At 36.9% G+C, this 19,025-nt stretch overlaps 1 protein-coding gene across 1 annotated transcript in view; it reads right to left on the bottom strand.

The window, feature by feature from the left end:
• Nucleotides 1-19,025, bottom strand: part of DPYD (dihydropyrimidine dehydrogenase) — a 934,615-nt gene that overhangs the window by 512,108 nt on the left and 403,482 nt on the right. Inside the window, exon 12 of the mRNA XM_052637354.1 lies at nucleotides 1,199-1,383. Coding sequence (XP_052493314.1) covers nucleotides 1,199-1,383 — 185 coding nt within the window. The remainder of the gene's footprint in view (nucleotides 1-1,198; nucleotides 1,384-19,025) is intronic.

The following is a 19,025-nucleotide window of genomic DNA, read 5'->3' as shown; positions in this document are numbered from 1 at the left end:
TCCATTACTCAGAGACGCCAAAGTGAGGTGAGAGTGAAAGTGAAAGTCGCTCAGTCATGTCCAGCTCTTTGTGATCCCAAGGACTGTACAGTTGATGGAGTTCTCCAGGCCAGCACACAGGAATAGGTAGCCGCTCCCTTCTCTGGGGGATCTTCCCAACCCAAGAATAGAACCCAGGTCTCCCACATTGCAGGTGGATTCTACCAGCTGAGCCACAAGGGAGGTGCAAGTAAGTAAGTTAACTGAACATAAAAATATGATGTAGTCAGTACCAAGTCCAAGCCATACTTAGGAAGTAAGTAGTCATGGATGAATTACAGAAAGAGTAGGAGAACAGACTAAATAGTCAGGACAAAGAAGAAGAAAAATATTCAAGGAAACATTAAAGACAAAGTAAATCCTGTTAGCATGTAAGAAACCAAAAATACCAAAAGGAGGCAGGCAGGAATTATATTTTGAATTTAGAGTTTTTCCTGAATAGCAAAGAAAAATAAGAATTTTACTTACAAAAACAAACTTTTCCAGATACATTTTATGTAAATTAGGTCACTGTGTCTACATTTAGTTAAAACATAGAGCATGAGAATAAAGCATTTCATCAAAAAGGAAGACAACTGAAACCTAGTAGCTATGGCTTTTTATCCCCCAGACCACAAAGTTACTGTAGCAGAGTAGTTATTTTACATTTTATCATTTTTATGTTCTGCTTATGTATCACAAAACTCAATAGTGAAATATATTAGAATGTATATTGATAAAATACTTGTTTTCTTTTCAATTAGGTGCATATAATTTAGGAAGTAAATAGGAGTTCACCTGTTCAAATGGACAGACAACATAATTTTCTGGATTGATAAATCTTTAGGAATATAGATTTTATTTCATACTGTATATCATCCAGATTTGATAAATATATTATCTATGTCCTAAAACATTGATGACTCTTTTAAACACAGAGGATAAATAACTTCATAGTATTTCACTGGTAGAAACACACAATGAATTTTCATTCACCTAAACAGATCTGCTCTCCAGTCCACATTTAAAAACTTTTATCCAAGAAAATATATATGTGACATATATCACAGATATAGTTACTATACATCTTATAGAAATGCTCATACGAATAAGAAGCAAAGATAAATGAAGTACTAATCCACTGGAAAAAAATGAACTGAATTTGATGGTAAACGCCTACCTGTATATATCTGTGAATGTACCAAGAGGCTTGCTTTCCATCATTCACGGATTCCACTGTAGTGTTGGCTATACCAACAACATCACCACCTGCAAACACCCATGGTTCACTGGTTTGCATAGTTTCTGGATCTACTTCTGGGAGATCCCATCTGTTAAATTTTATAGGGCTCAAGGCTTCTTTTACTGCAAAAAGTGAAAGAAAGCAAGCAATGACTAATTTGTGCAACACATAACAATAATTTGAAAATTAAGAAAAATTATGATTTAATTATGATTCTAGGGATTCAAAAAACTGTTTTTAATGAACCATAAAAATGGAAAGTTAATGAAATATCTGAGTTAACAATACCTTCAAAGTGTACTGACTTAATCAACTTAAAATAAAACTCACATGTACAGATACAGGCAATATTTCAGATCTGGTATTTTTGTCTAAGAAGTATGGGAGACTAGAGTCCTTTAAATATTATAAATGTTATAAAAAGTATTTTCTAAAACTTTGTCCATAACCATTATTTTCACAAATGTATTACTTATATGACCCCAAATTTATTCCTGTGTAACACCAGTGTAAGTTATATTATGAATTTGAGTCAATTGCCAATATCTTCCATTCACAAAGTCTTATAAACAAGAAAAAATCTTATACATTTTCATCAAGTTTTTTACACTTAATGTTAGGTGGTTTAACGAATCCAGAATACAGTTAAAATGAGCCAGCAAAAATCAACAAATGCAAACATTAACATTAGTTCTTTGGGAAAATTTCTCTGTAAAAGAGATTTAAATTTTCTGCTAAATATGTTGTGTCCCAGTGAATTTAAACATTTAGAAAAAGGGAGAAACTGAATCCCATTAAGAAAATATTTCTAAAGAAGTTGACTAGACACATGATCTGGATATTAGGAAGAAATAAAAGAAAGTAAGTTAGGTAAAAAGTTGATCTAGAGAAGAAATGAAGAAAGGTAGATAGTACCATCTATGATGGAGAAAATTGAGCCAATGTTTAAGATAAAATGTTCCTTTCAGATATTCATGTGATAAATTTTAAGCGAGCTTCTCATGTGTCTGCGTATGTGCTAAGTCACCTTAGTCATGTCCAACTCTTTGCCACCAGAGTGTAGCCCACCAGGATCCTCTGTCCATGGGATTCTTAAGAATACTGGAGTGAGTTGCCATGCCCTTCTCTAGGTGATCTTCCCAACCCAGGGACTGAACTCACATCTCTTATGTCTCCTGCATTGACAGGTGGGTTCTTTACCACTAGTGCCACCTGGAAAACCCTACAGGTTCACATGATATACTAGAGGGAGCTATTCTTTACTATAAATGAAAAGAAAATATAACTATATAAACTAAGGGAGAAGATAATAGAAGTTCTTGGAGCAAAAGTTAGTTGTTGAATAGATTGACAATTTAAGTTCAAAATTAAATAGCCAAGTGTAAAAAAAAAAAGTGATTTTAATTTTTTTTTTCTGAACAATCATAGAAAAAATATAAAAATAAACTTTGGTACATGTTTGTAGTTTTCTGCTTGAAACAAATTAGAATTCGAGAAAACCATTAAGGGACTATTGTTGATTGTGCTTTCTCCACAAGACTGTAGGTTCCATGAGAACAAGAATATATCCATGCTGTGGTGCTTACCACTGTGTCACTAAGCCTAGTATATCACTTAAAACATGGAAGACACTCAATTCAATGGACAGATGAATGGATGGATGGATGGATGGATGGCTGGATGAATAAAATAGTAGATGGGTCGATGCCATCATGCTCAGGTTTTTATTTAAAAATCTACTGTTTTTATCTCTGATGCAATTTCACCTTTCAGTGAGAGCAAAATTTAATATTCATATAATTGTTTTCAATGCAGAATGGCATTATGAGAAGATTTTTCTAATGTTTTTAAAGGTCACATGGAAAGAAACCTTAACATTTGTTCCCTATTGCATAACAGATCATCACTACCATCTGTTGACAGTTATCTGAGTTGCAAAACTTTGATAGTGAGCATGACTCATCTGTTCAACTCATTATACCAATGGTAACTGTTAACACATCATCACTGAATGGTATAGCCACAAGGGAAGCCCAAGAATACTGGAGTGGGTAGCCGATCTCTTCTCCAGGGGATCTTCCTGACCCAGGAATCAAACTGGGATCTCCTGTACTGCAGGCAGATTCTCTACCAACTGAGCTATCAGGGAAGCCCCATAGATAAGCATAAACATATGCAAGAGATAAAAAATAATTCTCCTGTATAAGAAATGACCTTATTTGTCCAAGACTTTGATAAAACCTTGTCCTGTATAGAGATCTGAAATAAAGATGATTTTTAAATGAGGAGGCATTCGAAACTATTTCACTAGGAGATCAAAGCCTTTTTATACATTTTTCTCATTTTTTATAGCAATACTCTTGAAGGTTAGCACAGATTTCACTTTAAGCTTGAGCAAGGCAGGGATTATGCCTTAGTTATCTTTGATTTCCCACAGCAGCTATTAGTCAAAGACATATATACTGTGAAGTTATTGAAGATTAAGCTCCAGGGTCCCTCACTTGCATGGGCCTCTTTCAAGACCTAAATTTGAATTTGCAATTTTTTTCTTTTTTTATAGAAAGCCCTCAAATTATATAGGAATCAGGTCTCACAAAATCTGAATCTATTCAAGCTCAGTGAATCATAAATAGTAGGTGTCGAATAAATGCTTGAATTACAGTGAAATTCATGAGTAATGTGTTTTATAATTTTTTATGATTTAATGAACATGGTATGATTCACTTTAATATTAGAGTACCATCACTAATTCAGTCAATAAATAGTCAGGAGATGTTATTAGAAGTTTAATAAGTAATTATTGCATTTCTTAAAATATTTAGCACCAACACTATAAACCAACCTAGGAATACGCATTTGTGAATTCAAAAGCACTAATTCTATTCACAGGTATTTCCATTAGATACACGTTGTATTATTTTGTCTCTAGACATTTATATATATACTCTTGTTTACTTTTTAAATTATGCTCTTTTTCCTCAATATTTGATTCAATTATAACTTGAAGTCTTAGATCTGACTACAGTTTTAATTATATTCTATGATTTGTAACATCCAACTAACCTCATAAATAACCAAATAATTTCCTGATACTCTATTCCAAAAGAGAATTTATGTCTCATATTAAAAATTATCTCAGCTCTCTTTCAAAAATCATCTATTTAATTCCCTCCTACTCTTTTTTAGAGGCCTTCAAGTTTAAAATGTTCATAGCTTCATTTTAATAGATAAATAGAGTGCATTGAGAGACCAAGCATTTGATTATGCTGTTATGAAATAGTATAGCAAAGCTTACATCAATCAAAATAAAAATCATTTCTTTTCATATTAATATCTAATAGTTCAACTTGTCCTTTATCATTTAGATAAACGTCATCATTGAAAAAGTAGAACATGGACAGCTTGTAAGAATATAAGTGACCCTTAAGTGAGTCAGAAATGTTTTCTATCAGTGGCACTAAGCAGCTAACACAGGAATGACTGTTCATTACAACTAGAACAGCAAATGATTAGGATCATTTCCCTATAAGCACAACAGACTCGATATTTAAGCATGAGAGGTAGAGAGGAAGAAAGAGAGAGAGAAAGAGGGGGGATCATTAATTTTCTGAAATTTTGTTGATTCTGACTGTGGATCCAAGTAACACTTTTCACAATTTCAATGACTCTTTTGAAAGACAGAAGTTATTTCCATCATTTAATCATACTTTAAAAGCTCCAAAGTATTTAAGTTAGAATGCAAATTAAAGATTCAGTGAAAAAAAATATATGTGCTTTTATTCATAATTTGTCAGAAAGGAGTTCATTTATTTAGCTGCTTCTTACGAGGGAGACTTTCATCCTCGTCATTATAACCATCCTTCTATGAACTCCTCACAGCTCTCTTACATCTCTGCTGATACGTCTAACTTGGGATACAATAAAAATAAGCCTCAGAAGGATATCTTCTGTTCTGCCTTTATCTGGCTTGGAAAGAGTGAAAGCATAAGTGGATGAAAAATGTATATTTACATTTGCAAACCAAATAACTGCTTGTCATTTCCTGTGAAGTGTTAAATGAATATTAATAGAAGGATTGTATTATTTTCTTTCTTGTTTATAAAATAATGGGGGTGGGTAGAGTGGGATTTTCTGTTATGATCATACACAGTTTCCCCACAGATTTTCGTGAGATTGCATCTTGCTGGAGACTGCAGCATATGCCCTGGTAGCTCCATAGATGAACAGAAAAAGAACTTGAAAAAGAATCCCAAAATGTGCTTATTCACAGCCTATACTATTCTGCAAATGGGAGAGAAATGTGTTAAATGATATGGTGCCTGGAATTTTATGCAGTCTTTAAAAGGAACAAAAACATCCTTTATTCATACCAAACATTCAAGATTTATGTTAATTTTCGGCTTTAATTACTACTATGTTCCAATGAGCTGATTTAAAAAACAAAGACACTCTGAGGTAGCTTTAAAACAAGAAACGGTTTTGAAATAGGAACTTTTAGTCAACTTAATGTTATGCATGAAATGATTTTTTTATATAGACTTAATTGTATTGTGACACACAAGTTCTTCAATAAGCCACAGCTTAAAATTGCAGAAACCCTCCCTGAGGGACACATCACTAGCAGATGCAGATTGCCAAGGTCAATTAAACTGATGTAGCTGTGCTGTCATATATGTAGAAGAGAAACCCATGAGCATATGACAAGTATATTTCTCAGTATTTATAAAAAGATGTCAAAGATGTTATATTTTAGTACATAAATATAAATTAATTCTCCATAAACAATAAAACAATACAACAGAAATTATAATGAAGAAGGATTATTAGTATTCTTCAGTGAATTTGAGATGCTATAAAACAATGGAGGGAATCAAAAAATTTCAACATTTATAAGAAAATGATATCTTGAAAACAGATGAATTCATCTGTGTGCTTGTTGCTTAATTGTACATAACCTATTAGCCAATAGGACCAAAGCACAATGAAACAAAAAGACAAGCTGAGGCAATAATCTCAGTAAATCAGAGCTGAAAACAAAATATCAGCAAGAGCAAATAAATTCTAATTACAGGGCCAGGATATCAGAGCTGTTTAAATAGAATAACCTGGGGTGAGGAGGGGACAGACCCACAGAATGCCTAAGAATATCAAGTCCTGAAGGCATGAGCTCTGTCCTCACATCTCCCTCTTCCTCTAAGTATTCAAATCAGTATGCAGTCCATTCCCAAACACAACGAAGAGAACAATGAAGATTCATCAACTTCTTTCTGTAAACCCCTTTAAAGTCAACCTTGATACTGTACCTTCCTCCCCCTCTTGGACCTCAAGTAACTCTGGTTCTTTTTAGAATATCATCTTTCTCTTATTCTCCTCTTTCACCTCCTACATTGAATGAAAGTAAAAGCTGCTCAGTAGTGTCCGACTCTTTGCGACCCCATGAACCATACAGTCCATGAAATGCTCCAGGCCAGGGTACTGGCATGGGTAGCTTTTCCCTTCTCCATGAGATCTTCCCAGCCCAGGGATCAAACCCAGGTCTCCCACATTGCAAGCAGACTCTTTACCAGCTGAGCCACAAGGGAAGCTCAAGAATACTGGAAAGGGTAGCCTATCCCTTCTCCAGTGGATCTTTCCGACCTAGGAATCGAACCGGGGTCTCCTGCATTGCAGGTGGATTCTTTACCAACTGAGCTATCAGGGAAGCCCTAGGTTGAATAACTGGTTTTAACCTGAGTCTCTCTTCTCACTGCAATTCTTACATCTTCTATCTAATTTCTTAATTGACACTGACTTCCTACCTTTTTCACCACCCAATTATTCCTTTCAGTTTCTCCCTCTTATGAAAATATGGTGTTTATTGTCACCAAGTTCCATGACCTCAGTCCTCCTCGCTTTTGCCTTTCTATAGCACCCATTAGCTGAATCATGTTAATTTTGATCTCTTTCTCTGATTTGCAGAATGCTACTCTATCTGGGCTCTCATTCTTTTTAAACTGCCCATGGACTCCATCTGGCTTCGCCTCATCTCATCCTCCTCCTCTTTCCAGCTCTCAAACATCGTCTGCTACACTTCACTGGGTCAGAAATTATAGTCATCTTCTGTCTTTAAGCTTCATCTCTCTGGAAGTGACCTCAAATGCTACCTTCCACTTTTTTATTCTGACACTCCCACCTGCCTGTTAGAGATTCCAATGTGGATATTCTACTGTCCCTCCTAAATCATCACATCTAAAACCCAGTTCAACAGCTTCCTCTGGGCCTTTCACATTTTGCAAGTGATTATTAGTAAGCTTGGTTGTTCGTGTCTCCTACTCATTGTGACCACCGAAGCTTCACTGAAACTCTCTTCACTATGATGATCCAGAGGGCCACATCCAGTGACTCTTGCAGTAATCACCCCAGTTCAGGACCAGGACGAGGGTGAGGTGGGGTGAGGCACCCAAATAGTAAGGTTTAAGAAGGTCTTGGTAGGCACAAGATCATGCAAAGGCAGTTCAGTGCCTCAACTGTCTCAACCTAAGCACGGCACTGCCTTCCTTGACTTCTCAGGAGCTCTCAACAGATAACCACTTCCTCCTCATAAAAGCCCCTTATCTCGGCTTCAATGACACCACACTTCCTGCTTTTCCATGTGCCTCCATGATCACATTTTAACCTTTACTGCTGTTTTTTTCTATTCTCCTTTCCCAAAAAGCAAAAACCTGGAAATAGACCTTAATTTTGGTGTAATTTTTCAATCTTTTCTCTCCAGTCATCTCATCATGTGGCCAATTACCATATTCTAACAACTCAACAGAAAGAAATCCTCTCCTAGTTACTTCCTACATCTCATTCACATCATCCTCACCTAATGAAGAATGTTAAGAAAAGCAATTAGCATTTATTGATCCCTTGTGTACGGCAGACATGATTCTGGATATTTCCATACAGTAATCTCATTTATACCACAACACAATTCTTTAGTTAGGTATTATTAATAGCATCCTAAATACAGCTAAGAGATGGCAAAGTCAGTATATCAGTTTAGTCACTCAGTCATGTCCGACTCTTTGTGACCCCATGTACTGCAGCATGCCAGGCTTCCCTGTCCAAGACCAGCTCCTATGAAACCAGTTATTTCTCACTTCCAAGCTCTTTTTGCCACTGATCCTTGGTGTGAGGGAAAAAAAAAAAAAAAAAAAAAAAAAAAAGCCAGGGATAGGCCAGAAATAGTCTCTCTACTGGGAATAATCGGAATAACTAAAATGAGGCAGGTTGGAGTTGAAGAGACAGTGATTATTTTTCTTGTAGGTCTTATTTCCACAATTTGAGAGTCAGTTCATTGTAAAGAAGAAGCCCAAATATTTCCCTTTAAAATAAAAGCTTCTAAAGAAAGTCTCTGGGCTTCTCAAGTGGCTCAGTGGTAAAGAATCTGCCTGCTAAGCAAGAGATACATGTTCGATCTCTGCATTGGGAAGATCCTCTGCAGAAGGAAATGGCAACCCACTACAGTATTCTTGCCTGGAAAATCCCATGTACAGAGGAGCCTGGCAGGTTACAGTTCGTGGGGTCTCAAAGAGTTGGACAGGACTTAGCAACCAACTAAACAGCAACAAAGAAAGTCTCTATGTGACAATTACGCTGATGAGTAGAATCGGCACTTGGCTAATACCTTTTGATTGATTTAACTATTTGAATTATCCACTGCTATATTAAAAAAAAAAATGTTCATTTGGATGTGCTTGTAGAACTCAGACAATGTAAAGTACAGATTTAATTTTCGTTCCCTCCTTGCCCAGGACAAGCTTAGGCTCCCCAAGTTAAATACAAAAGATAGATGTCAATAATAGCCTGTAGCAACTCCTTTTGTTTTACTTGTATTCTACAGGGAGTCTCCTTCTCATTTCCTAAACTGACCAACTAATCAATTCAGAATTAAAATTGCCTAAGCACTTCACCTTGATTTGCTTATTTCTCTGCAATAATTCCATCTATTTAAAACACTAAACTCCTTGAAGATTTGATTTCATTTTCTCTGGAAGAGATCTCTCAAGGAGGTCAGTGTCCTTGAAGAAAATATATGGGGATTGTTTTCAAATTCTCTGTTGGATTCCCAAATGCTGCACTTTGATTTGCTTATTTATATTCAATGATACCATCTACTTAAGACTACAAACTCCTTGAAGGAATAGACCATCCTTTAATCTGATTTGGACTATAATCATCATAATTCTATGCACATTTGGGTGCTTAATACCTCTTGATAATTAGGAGACAGTGAAAAAAAAGTGGAAAGGCTGCTGAAATATTTTATATAACTTCTCAGTGAAAGAACATTTTAAAATGTTGAATGATATCATCAAGTGTTAGAAATAATTACAGAAAGGGGTTAAAAAATGTTTATATAAAATCCTCATTTGCTGCATTTAAAGCATAAATAAAAACAAATAGAAAGCCAGAAGTAAATTACACTACTTGTGAAAACAATATTATTAAAATATAAGTGAATACTGAAAAATATTTTAATTAACAAAATAAATCAAATGGAAAAGATTCCCTAAATAGAGCTTTAAAAGTAAGTCTATGTGTGTTTGACTGCCATGACTAATTATGTATCCATGTAATGTGTGTTCAATTTGGGCTTATTTAAATAGCAGAAATGCTCATTAGCTGCAGTATATCTGTGAAGCTTCAGTAAACAGTTTAATGGTTTTTATGTTTAACCAATTTCATAAGTTCCTGTAATTTTAGCTTTAGCAGCTCATTAATGTTATTTTTTGATATCCATCTTATGACTTTTTTTCCTTGTCAATCGGCTGCAGGCAGATTTCAGTGCAAATTTAAAACATACAATAGAATTTATTTTAAACAATTTTAGCATGTAAATAAATGCAAAAGTCAAAAATATAGGTTCTATATAGAGTATTGATTGTATTACTATGTAGTCAATAAATATCTTTGGTACTGACTAAGGCTATATATTAAGTAGAATTTGTGATGATAATAATGACAAACAATTATTGAGTGGCCCCATGAACATGTAGCTGGTTCTGGACGAGTCAAGTCATGTTATCTCTTTGTATTTTCACAGAAGAGGTATTACTTTAATTTTATAGTTGAGGAAACTTAGACTAAGTTACACAGACTACTATCTCATAATTTGAACCTAACTACAAGCCACTATCGCTGTTCTAAGTGGGAATACCTGGAGTTCTTTATGGGCGTTTGGAGATAAACAACTAAACCTTAGGAGAGGGCCCTACAACTTAAGATTAGATATAGTCATAGGATGGAAGAAGTTCTTAGAGAAAGAGCACAAGTCTGAGTAAAAATAGAATGAACCATTTATTTTTAAAGTGGTAGCAATCACTACCTGAGCTAAAGCCAGAAGAGGAATCATCAGAGTTTTATGAAGATCAAGGTATTTCTTTGCCACACGAGCCAAGAAGTGGTAATTTTAAGAAATGTCAAATACAAGAGAAATGTAAGGTAGATAACTAGATTTGGGGATCTGGAGGTCAATGAGCAGTAAAAAGAGGACATTTGTAGATAAATGATGAAGGCAAAAATCAGAATAAAAGGGGTTAAGGAGAAAAGATCTGGCAAAGACAGTAAGGCAGTGCATACAGGATATTCTTCTGGGAGTTTAATAATGATTGCATAGGGAAAAATATTAAGGCAGTAGTTTGCATTCATTCATTCTATTAGCAAATATTTATTTATTGTCTACTGTGTAGTAAATCCAGCTGTAGGCACTGTAGTAAAGCACAGATAAGGGGCATGTCCTTCTATGATGTACATTCAGTTGGTAGAAGATAAAATAAATAAAAGTAAATAAATAAGTGAACCAAATGATGGTGAAAATGGCTATGAAGAGAATGACATGAATGACAGTGTTATGTGGTGAGGGGTCTGAGAAGCAAAAGAGGTGCTGTAGAGCATGGTGGGGATGGAGGCGCACAGACAATTCTTTGATGAGATGCCATCTGAGCTAATACATAAAGGATAAGACAGGGATGGCATGTGAGGACCTTGAGGCAGATCATTACAGGCAGAGGGAACCATTACAGAGGAGTTAGAATGAGCTGAAGTTGATGCATTTGGAGAGCTGAAGGGAGACTTTATGTGGGTAGAAGGAAGCAAGCAAGAAGAGAGGAGGCCGAGAGACAGGCAGAGGCTGATCGAAGAGGGCTTCAGAAGCTGGGAAGGATTTTATTCTAAATAAAGTAGAACAAAATAGAATTGACTTATGTATTTCATTCTAAAGAAACTAGGAAACCACTGGAAGGTTTGGAACAGGGGGATGAAATGATGTAATTTCTGTTTATAAAGCTGATTTTGATAGGATTATAAGGAAGAAAGAGTAAACGCAGGGTAACCAGTGAGAAGGTTACTAGTTTCTATGCAAGTGACAGTGTCCAGCATCTAACCATTGCCTCAGCAGAAGGAGGACTGCTTGTCTTCACGTGACACTTTACATAAACATTACTTTCAAATGTTCTTGTCTTTACCTTGAATGTTCTGTAGGGGCATTTAGAAAAAAGCAATCATTTCATTCTGTTCATCCCAACATTTATCCATCTCTTCATTCATCCATTTATCCATTCAGTCAGTGACCCCTTGAGACTGCTGGGTACTTTGGATTAAAATATGAATAAATTATCCTGCAGTCCTACTGTCAACATAATTAGAATATATAAAGTGTATGGATTGAAACAAGAGAAGACCAGGAGCCAATTAATTATATGTGGTGAGGGGAACATGTTTCATCGACATGGCCCCTTAGATTTCAGGTACCCACCAACTTTAGAATAAAATTCAAATACTTTAGTCTTACACTAAAACATTTTGTGAATTAGCAATGATATATTTCCCCACCTTTACTTTTTCTTGTTGGATGCCTTATGATCTAGCCAAAGGAATTACCCCTTGTATTATCCACCCTGTTCACTCTGACAAAATCCGCTTTCCCCTTGTCTCTAGTCTCTTAATTCCAACCCAGTTCCCATCTCTATTGCAAATACCCCTGCCTCCGTAAAACCTTCTTTGATGATTACAGCTGGAAGTCATCTCTCCATCCTGTGTGTTATGCAGGATATAACAGTGGATCTATTTCTCCTTGAGTCTACCTAATGGCATTTTAATGTGCATTTTCCCTCTCTTTTAGACTGCAAGCTCCTGTAGACAGGGTCAATGTATTCACTTTTTGTGAACTCAGGACAACTTAACACAGAATCTAATAAACCAAGAATGAAAGCATAGGAAATAAAGTCCCACAAGTATGTAGGAGGGCAGATTAGAAGGGTGTCAGAATTAAACAGAAGCATTTGGTTTCAATCCCACCCTCAGGGGAGAATAACTTTAGATTCTAAAGCATGAGAGTAATGCAGTGATACTCATGATCTGGTAGCCCATTTGGCATCAGTGTTCCAATACAGGGAAAACACTGGGCCGTACTAAACCAAGTGAATCATCACTATGCTTTTCGGAGGACTTGGAAAATCATTGGATGTTTGCTGAATATAATATGCTTAGGACTCTTTCGTGCACTTGTATGGAAAAAGTGGTCGTGTAACTGAAGGTCCCTTGAAAACATTTTAAAGAGCTTCATAATTACAAAATATTATAAGAATGGTTGGAATGGAAACAAGGTGAGCATGAGATAGCATTAGAACATACAAAGCTTGAGTGAGACCTCTGAATACATGTTCAAATACGAGCTGGCTTTCTACTCCAGCAATACCAGCATGTTGGGGAAATCTAATAAATTATATGAACATATTATACTTGCATTAGGTAGCTTCCATATTTGGGGGCTATATATTAAATATGCTTCCCCAGCAGCTATTTGGTAAATAATCCATCTGCATTTCATGAGACTCAAGAGACATGGGTTCAAACCCTGGGTCAGGAAAATCACCTGAAACCCACTCCAGTATTCCTGCCCACTCCCACTCCGGTATTCTTGCCTGGAGAAACCCATGGAGAGAGGAGCCTGGCTGGCTGCAGTTCACTGGGCTGCAAAGAGTCAGACACGATTGAAGCGAGTTAGCACATATTAAATATGATTCAATGTAATTTCCTAACTCATAAAATTACAACTTATAGGTCAATATCTAATTTATCTGTCTAAAATAGGTATATTGTTATTTTTATTTTGTGCTTTCAGCCAAGAACACAGATGCAAAGTAATTAACAATAATCTGTAATATGAAATATATACTACTAAGAGCATTAGGATAAAATCTACATCATTACTAAATTTATAATTTGACTAAATTTTGTATCTTGATTTTACATCATGGCAGCTTACTATAATTTAACACTTCACAAGAATATCAGGTTTCAGAATAAACTTTTAGTGTACCATGACTAACTAGTATTTAAAAGACAAATATAATAGGCTATGTCAATAAAGCTCTTGACATGTATTACAGTCACTGTATGCTGAATACCATTTTCCTACATTTGAAGATTTCTGTTCTCTGAAACAATTATGTTATTTTTCCATTTTCTACCTTCTTTTCCCAGCAAAACTTGTTACATGCCACTGCTCTACTTCTTGCATGTAATCTTTGATTTGATGGAAAAGTACTGATTTATCCACCGTCTCCCTGTAAGAATGCATATGATATCAACCACTAGTGAAACCTGGAAAATAAAGATAAGGGAAGGCTCTGAACAGAGCTATTCACTGGGGAAACAAACCTATTCCTATGCAGTTATTAGAGGGAAGTAAAATAATTACAGAAATATCATGTTATGCTTCAAATGGATGTCTAAGGCAGTTGTAAGTGATGTGATGTTGATTCCAAATCACTTTCAACACTGTTATCAGTTTGACCTCCTTCCTCATCACCTCCACCCCTTTACAGTAATTCCAAAGAAAAACTGTGCAAAGATTCCATTATTTTGGATGGTTATTCTGCAGAAATGCCAGTACTTGCTTTAAATTTTACCACTTTATCCTCACTCTGCACAGTATATTCTATAATAAAAAGATAATAAATTTTTCAGTGAGAAAAAAAAATCTGATAATTATGGCAATTTTTAAGAAAATATGTACAGTTTTACTATCGGTTTTCTGAGAATGCTACTCTTCTAAAACGGGGCTAAAAGCAAGACAATGTACAGGGACTAAAAAAGGATTCATTCCATCACTGGGCCAACAATACAAAGGATATAACAATGTTTTATTTCTCAGGATAATGGACAGGTAGCATCAGGAACGACATGCATTAGTAAAACTGGGGGAGGTGCAGAATCACAGACTAAAACTGTCTTGATGCCCATGTCCTCCTAAAATATTTACCATCTAAAGATCAGCATAATTTTCCTGTTCATAATATGATAGATTCTTCTTGATTGCCAGAAGAAATGCCACATGTCCTCTTTATTCATACTTTTAAGAAAGTGTCATCTAAACTATAAGTTATAATAGTCTTTATTCATTAATTCAACCAATAAATAACCACTATTCTAGACACTAGGTTATGACAGTGAAAAGATAAATGATATATAATGATACCTACTGAAATGGTATGGACCTAACAGAAGCAGAAGATATTAGGAAGAGGTGGCAATAATACACAGAAGAGCTGTACAAAAAAGATCTTCACGACCCAGATAATCATGATGGTGTGATCACTCGTCTAGAGCCAGACATCCTGGAATGTGAAGTCAAGTGGGCCTTAGAAAGCATCACTACGAACAAAGCCTAGTGGAGGTGATGGAATTCCAGTTGAGCTATTTCAAGTCCTGAAAGATGATGCTGTGAAAGTGTTGCACTCAATATGCCAGCAAATTTGGAAAACTCAGCAGTGGCCACAGGACTGGAAAAGGTCAGTTTTCATTCCAATCCCAAAGAAAGGCAATGCTCAAACTACCGCACAATTGCACTCATCTCACATGCTAGTAAAGTAATGCTCCAAATTCTCCAAGCCACGCTTCAGCAATACATGAACTTCCTGATGTTCAAACTGATTTTAGAAAAGGCAGAGAAACCAGAGATCAAATTGCCAGCATTTGCTGGATCATGGAAAAAGCAAGAGAGAGTTCCAGAAAAACACCTATTTCTGCTTTACTGACTATGACAAAGCCTTTGACTGTGTGGATCACAATAAACTGAGGGAAATTCTGAGAGAGATGGGAAAACCAGACCACCTGACCTGCCTCGTGAGAAATCTGTATGCAGGTCAGGAAGCTGTTAGAACTAGACATGAAACAACAGACTAGTTCCAAATAGGAAAAGAAGTACATCAAGGCTGTATATTGTCACCCTGCTTATTTAACTTATATGCAGAGTACATCATGAGAAACGTTGGACTGGAAGAAACACAAGCTGGAATCAAGATTTCCGGGAGAAATATCAATAACCTCAGATATGCAGATGACACCACCCTTATGGCAGAAAGTGAAGAGGAGCTAAAAAGCCTCTTGATGAAAGTGAAACAGGAGAGTGAAAAAGTTGGCTTAAAGCTCAACATTCAGAAAACGAAGATCATGGCATCCAGTCCCATCACTTCATGGGAAATAGATGGGGAAACAGTGGAAACAGTGTCAGACTTTATTTTTGGGGGCTCCAAAATCACTGCAGATGGTGACTGCAGCCATGAAATTAAAAGATGCTTACTCCTTGGAAGAAAAGTTATGGCCAACCTAGACAGCATATTCAAAAGCAGAGACAATACTTTGCCAACTAAGTTCCTTCTAGTCAAGGCTATGGTTTTTCCTGTGGTCATGTATGGATGTGAGAGTTGGACTATGAAGAAGGCTGAACGCCAAAGAATTGATGCTTTTGAACTGTGGTGTTGGAGAAGACTCTTGAGAGTCCCTTGGACTGCAAGGAGATCCAACCAGTCCATTTTGAAGGAGATCAGCCCTGGGATTTCTTTGGAAGGAATGATGCTAAAGCTGAAGCTCCAGTAGTTTGGCCACCTCATGTGAAGAGTTGACTCACTGGAAAAGACTCTGATGCTGGGAGGGATTGGGGGCAGGAGAAGGGGACGACAGAGGATGAGATGGCTGGATGGTATCACTGACTCGATGGACATGAGTCTGAGTGAACTCAGGGAGTTGGTGATGGACAGGGAGGCCTGATGCTGCGATTCATGGGGTCGAAAGAGTCGGACACGACTGAGCAACTGAACTGAACTGAACTGAACTGTCTCTTTTGAATCAGAAACTTCTTAGTTGTAGTCCTATTTCCAGCTGTTGAATGGATTAGCAAATGCAAATGAAACACATCACCACTTCCCTCAGATCTATTTGTTCTATCTGCTGTACTCATATGAGTTCTTTGGGCACTATATGGACATATCTGACTATATCTAATCAGATCCCATGCTAGATTCTCCATATTCCACCTCTATCATGCAGATGACCAAATCATTAATGTCTGTGTAAAAAATACATCTGGATTCTGAATGTTCTTCAATAGTGCTATGTCCTTTAACTTAACTTAAGCCTTAAGCAGTAACCACGCAAATTGACAGTTTTTTAACTGGTTTCATCAATATTATTCCGTCTTAATCCAAGGCCATCTTTATCACTATCACTGCCACCTTGGAGAAGCATGTTTATTTCACACTCCTGATGCTCCTTTCATGTACAGAGACAAATATTGGTATAAATCTTGTGGTGTCACTCTGTATCTTACCTATCTTTAAAAAGCTGCAATCAGTAATTATAATTAGAAGATATGAAGGAAGAAATTAGGCATGTGCAGCATCACCAATGCAACGTACATGAACTTGGGTAAACTCCAGGAGATGGTGAGGAACAGGAAGGCATGGCACACTCCAATCCATGGGGCCGCAAAGAGCGACTGGGCGTCTGAACAACACCAGCACATCCTTGCCAAGAGTATAGCTTGACAGCTGCCCAGTTGAGGGTGCCTCCCTTCCTTAATACTAAAAGTCTTCCTGCTTCAGCTTCCCAACAGGGAACCTGCATTGTTGGATCACACCGGTGACTGGGGAGTAACTTACCTACTTCAGGCATCTAATAGCAGGAAACACATTTGCCTTCTGATATGAAGCACCTCAAGGGTGACTTCATGGTTTCCCAACTATTTGAGGAATATTATAAATGGTCCAAACCCAAGCAGAGGGAAGGAAGATCCACCACCTACCAGAATTGCTACATTAACATAAAGATCTCTCCAATATTTAAGCCTCCTCATTTATCAGTTGGGTGTGTACAGGACAAAATTCACAACCCCTTGATTAGCATGTAAGTCTCCTAATTTCACCTAAATCTGTAGACAAATTTCCTCCAATCTTACCGCTATCCACTTCCCACCTTATTTTAACGGGCAGCATGTGCTCCAGCTACACAGAATTTCTCACTAGGGTCTGGTCACCTGAGGCCGTTTATCAGCTTGCACCTTGTGTATGATATTCCCTCTAAAAGAGAAAATCCTTGTTGTTCAGTCACTAAGTCGTTTCCAACTCTTTGCAACCCCATGGACTGATGCACACCAGGCTATCCTGTCCTTCACTATCTCCTGGAGCTTGCTCAAACTCATGTCCATTGAGCCCGTGATGCTATCCAACCACCTCATCCTCTGTTGTCCCCTTCTCCTCCTGCCTTCGATCTTTCCCAGCATCAGGGTCTTTTCTAATGAGTCAACTCTTTGCATCAGGTGGCCAAAGTATTAGAGCTTCAGCTTCAGCATCAGTCCTTCCAATGAATATTCCGGGTTTATTTCCTTTAAGATTGACTAGTTTGATATCCTTGCTGTCTAAGGAACTCTCAAGAGTCTTCTCCTACACCACAGTTCAAAAAGCATCAATTCTTTGACGATCAACCTTCTTTATGGTCCAAAGCTCACATTCATACATGACTACTGGAAAAAACATAGCTTTGACTAAATGGACCTTTGTTGACAAAGTGATGTCTCTACTTTCTAATACACTGTCTAGGTTTGTCATGGCTTTTCTTCCAAGGAGCAAGCATCTTTTAATTTCATGGCTGCAGTTAGCATGTGCAGTGATTTTGGAGACCAAGAAATTAATGTCTGTCACTCTTTCCATTGTCTCCCCATCTATTTGCCATGAGGTGATGGGACCAGATGCCATGATCTTTGTTTTTCTGAATGTTGAGTTTTAAGGCAGCTTTTTTACTCTCCTCTTTCACTTTCATCAAGAGGCTCTTTAGTTCCTCTTTGCTTTCTGCCATAGGGTGGTGTCATAGCATATCTGAGGTTATTGATATTTCTTCCAGCAATCTTGATTCCAGTTTGTGCTTCATCCAGCCCGCCATTTTGCATGATGTACTCTGCATATAAGTTAAGTAAGCAGGGTGACAATATACAGCCTTGATGTACTCCTTTCCCAATTTAGAACCAGTCTGTTGTTCCATGTCCGATTCTAACTTGTGCTTCTTAACCTGCATACAGGTTTCTCAGGAGGCAGATAAGGTGGTCTGGTATTCCCACCTCTTGAAGAATTTTCCACCATTTCTTTTGATTCACAGAGTCAAAGGCTTTAGTATAGTCAATGAAGCACTCAATGAGTAGAAGTCAATAGTCAATGAAGCAGAAGTAGAAATTTTTCTGGAATTCTCTTGCTTTTTCTATAATCTAACAGATGTTGGGAATTTGATCACTGGTTCCTCTGCCTTTTCTAAATCCAGCTTGAACATCTGCAAGTTCTTGGTTCATGTTGAAGCCTATCTTGGAGAATTTTGAGCACTACTTTGCCAGCATGTGAGATGAGTGGAATTGTGTGGTAGTTTGAACATTCTTTGGTGTTGTCTTTCTTTGGGATTGAAATGAAAACTG

Source organism: Budorcas taxicolor, chromosome 3 (genome assembly GCF_023091745.1).
Source record: "Budorcas taxicolor isolate Tak-1 chromosome 3, Takin1.1, whole genome shotgun sequence".
Lineage (NCBI taxonomy): Eukaryota > Metazoa > Chordata > Mammalia > Artiodactyla > Bovidae > Budorcas > Budorcas taxicolor.
Note: the sequence above shows the minus strand (reverse complement) of the source record. Positions and strands in the feature narration are given on the sequence as shown.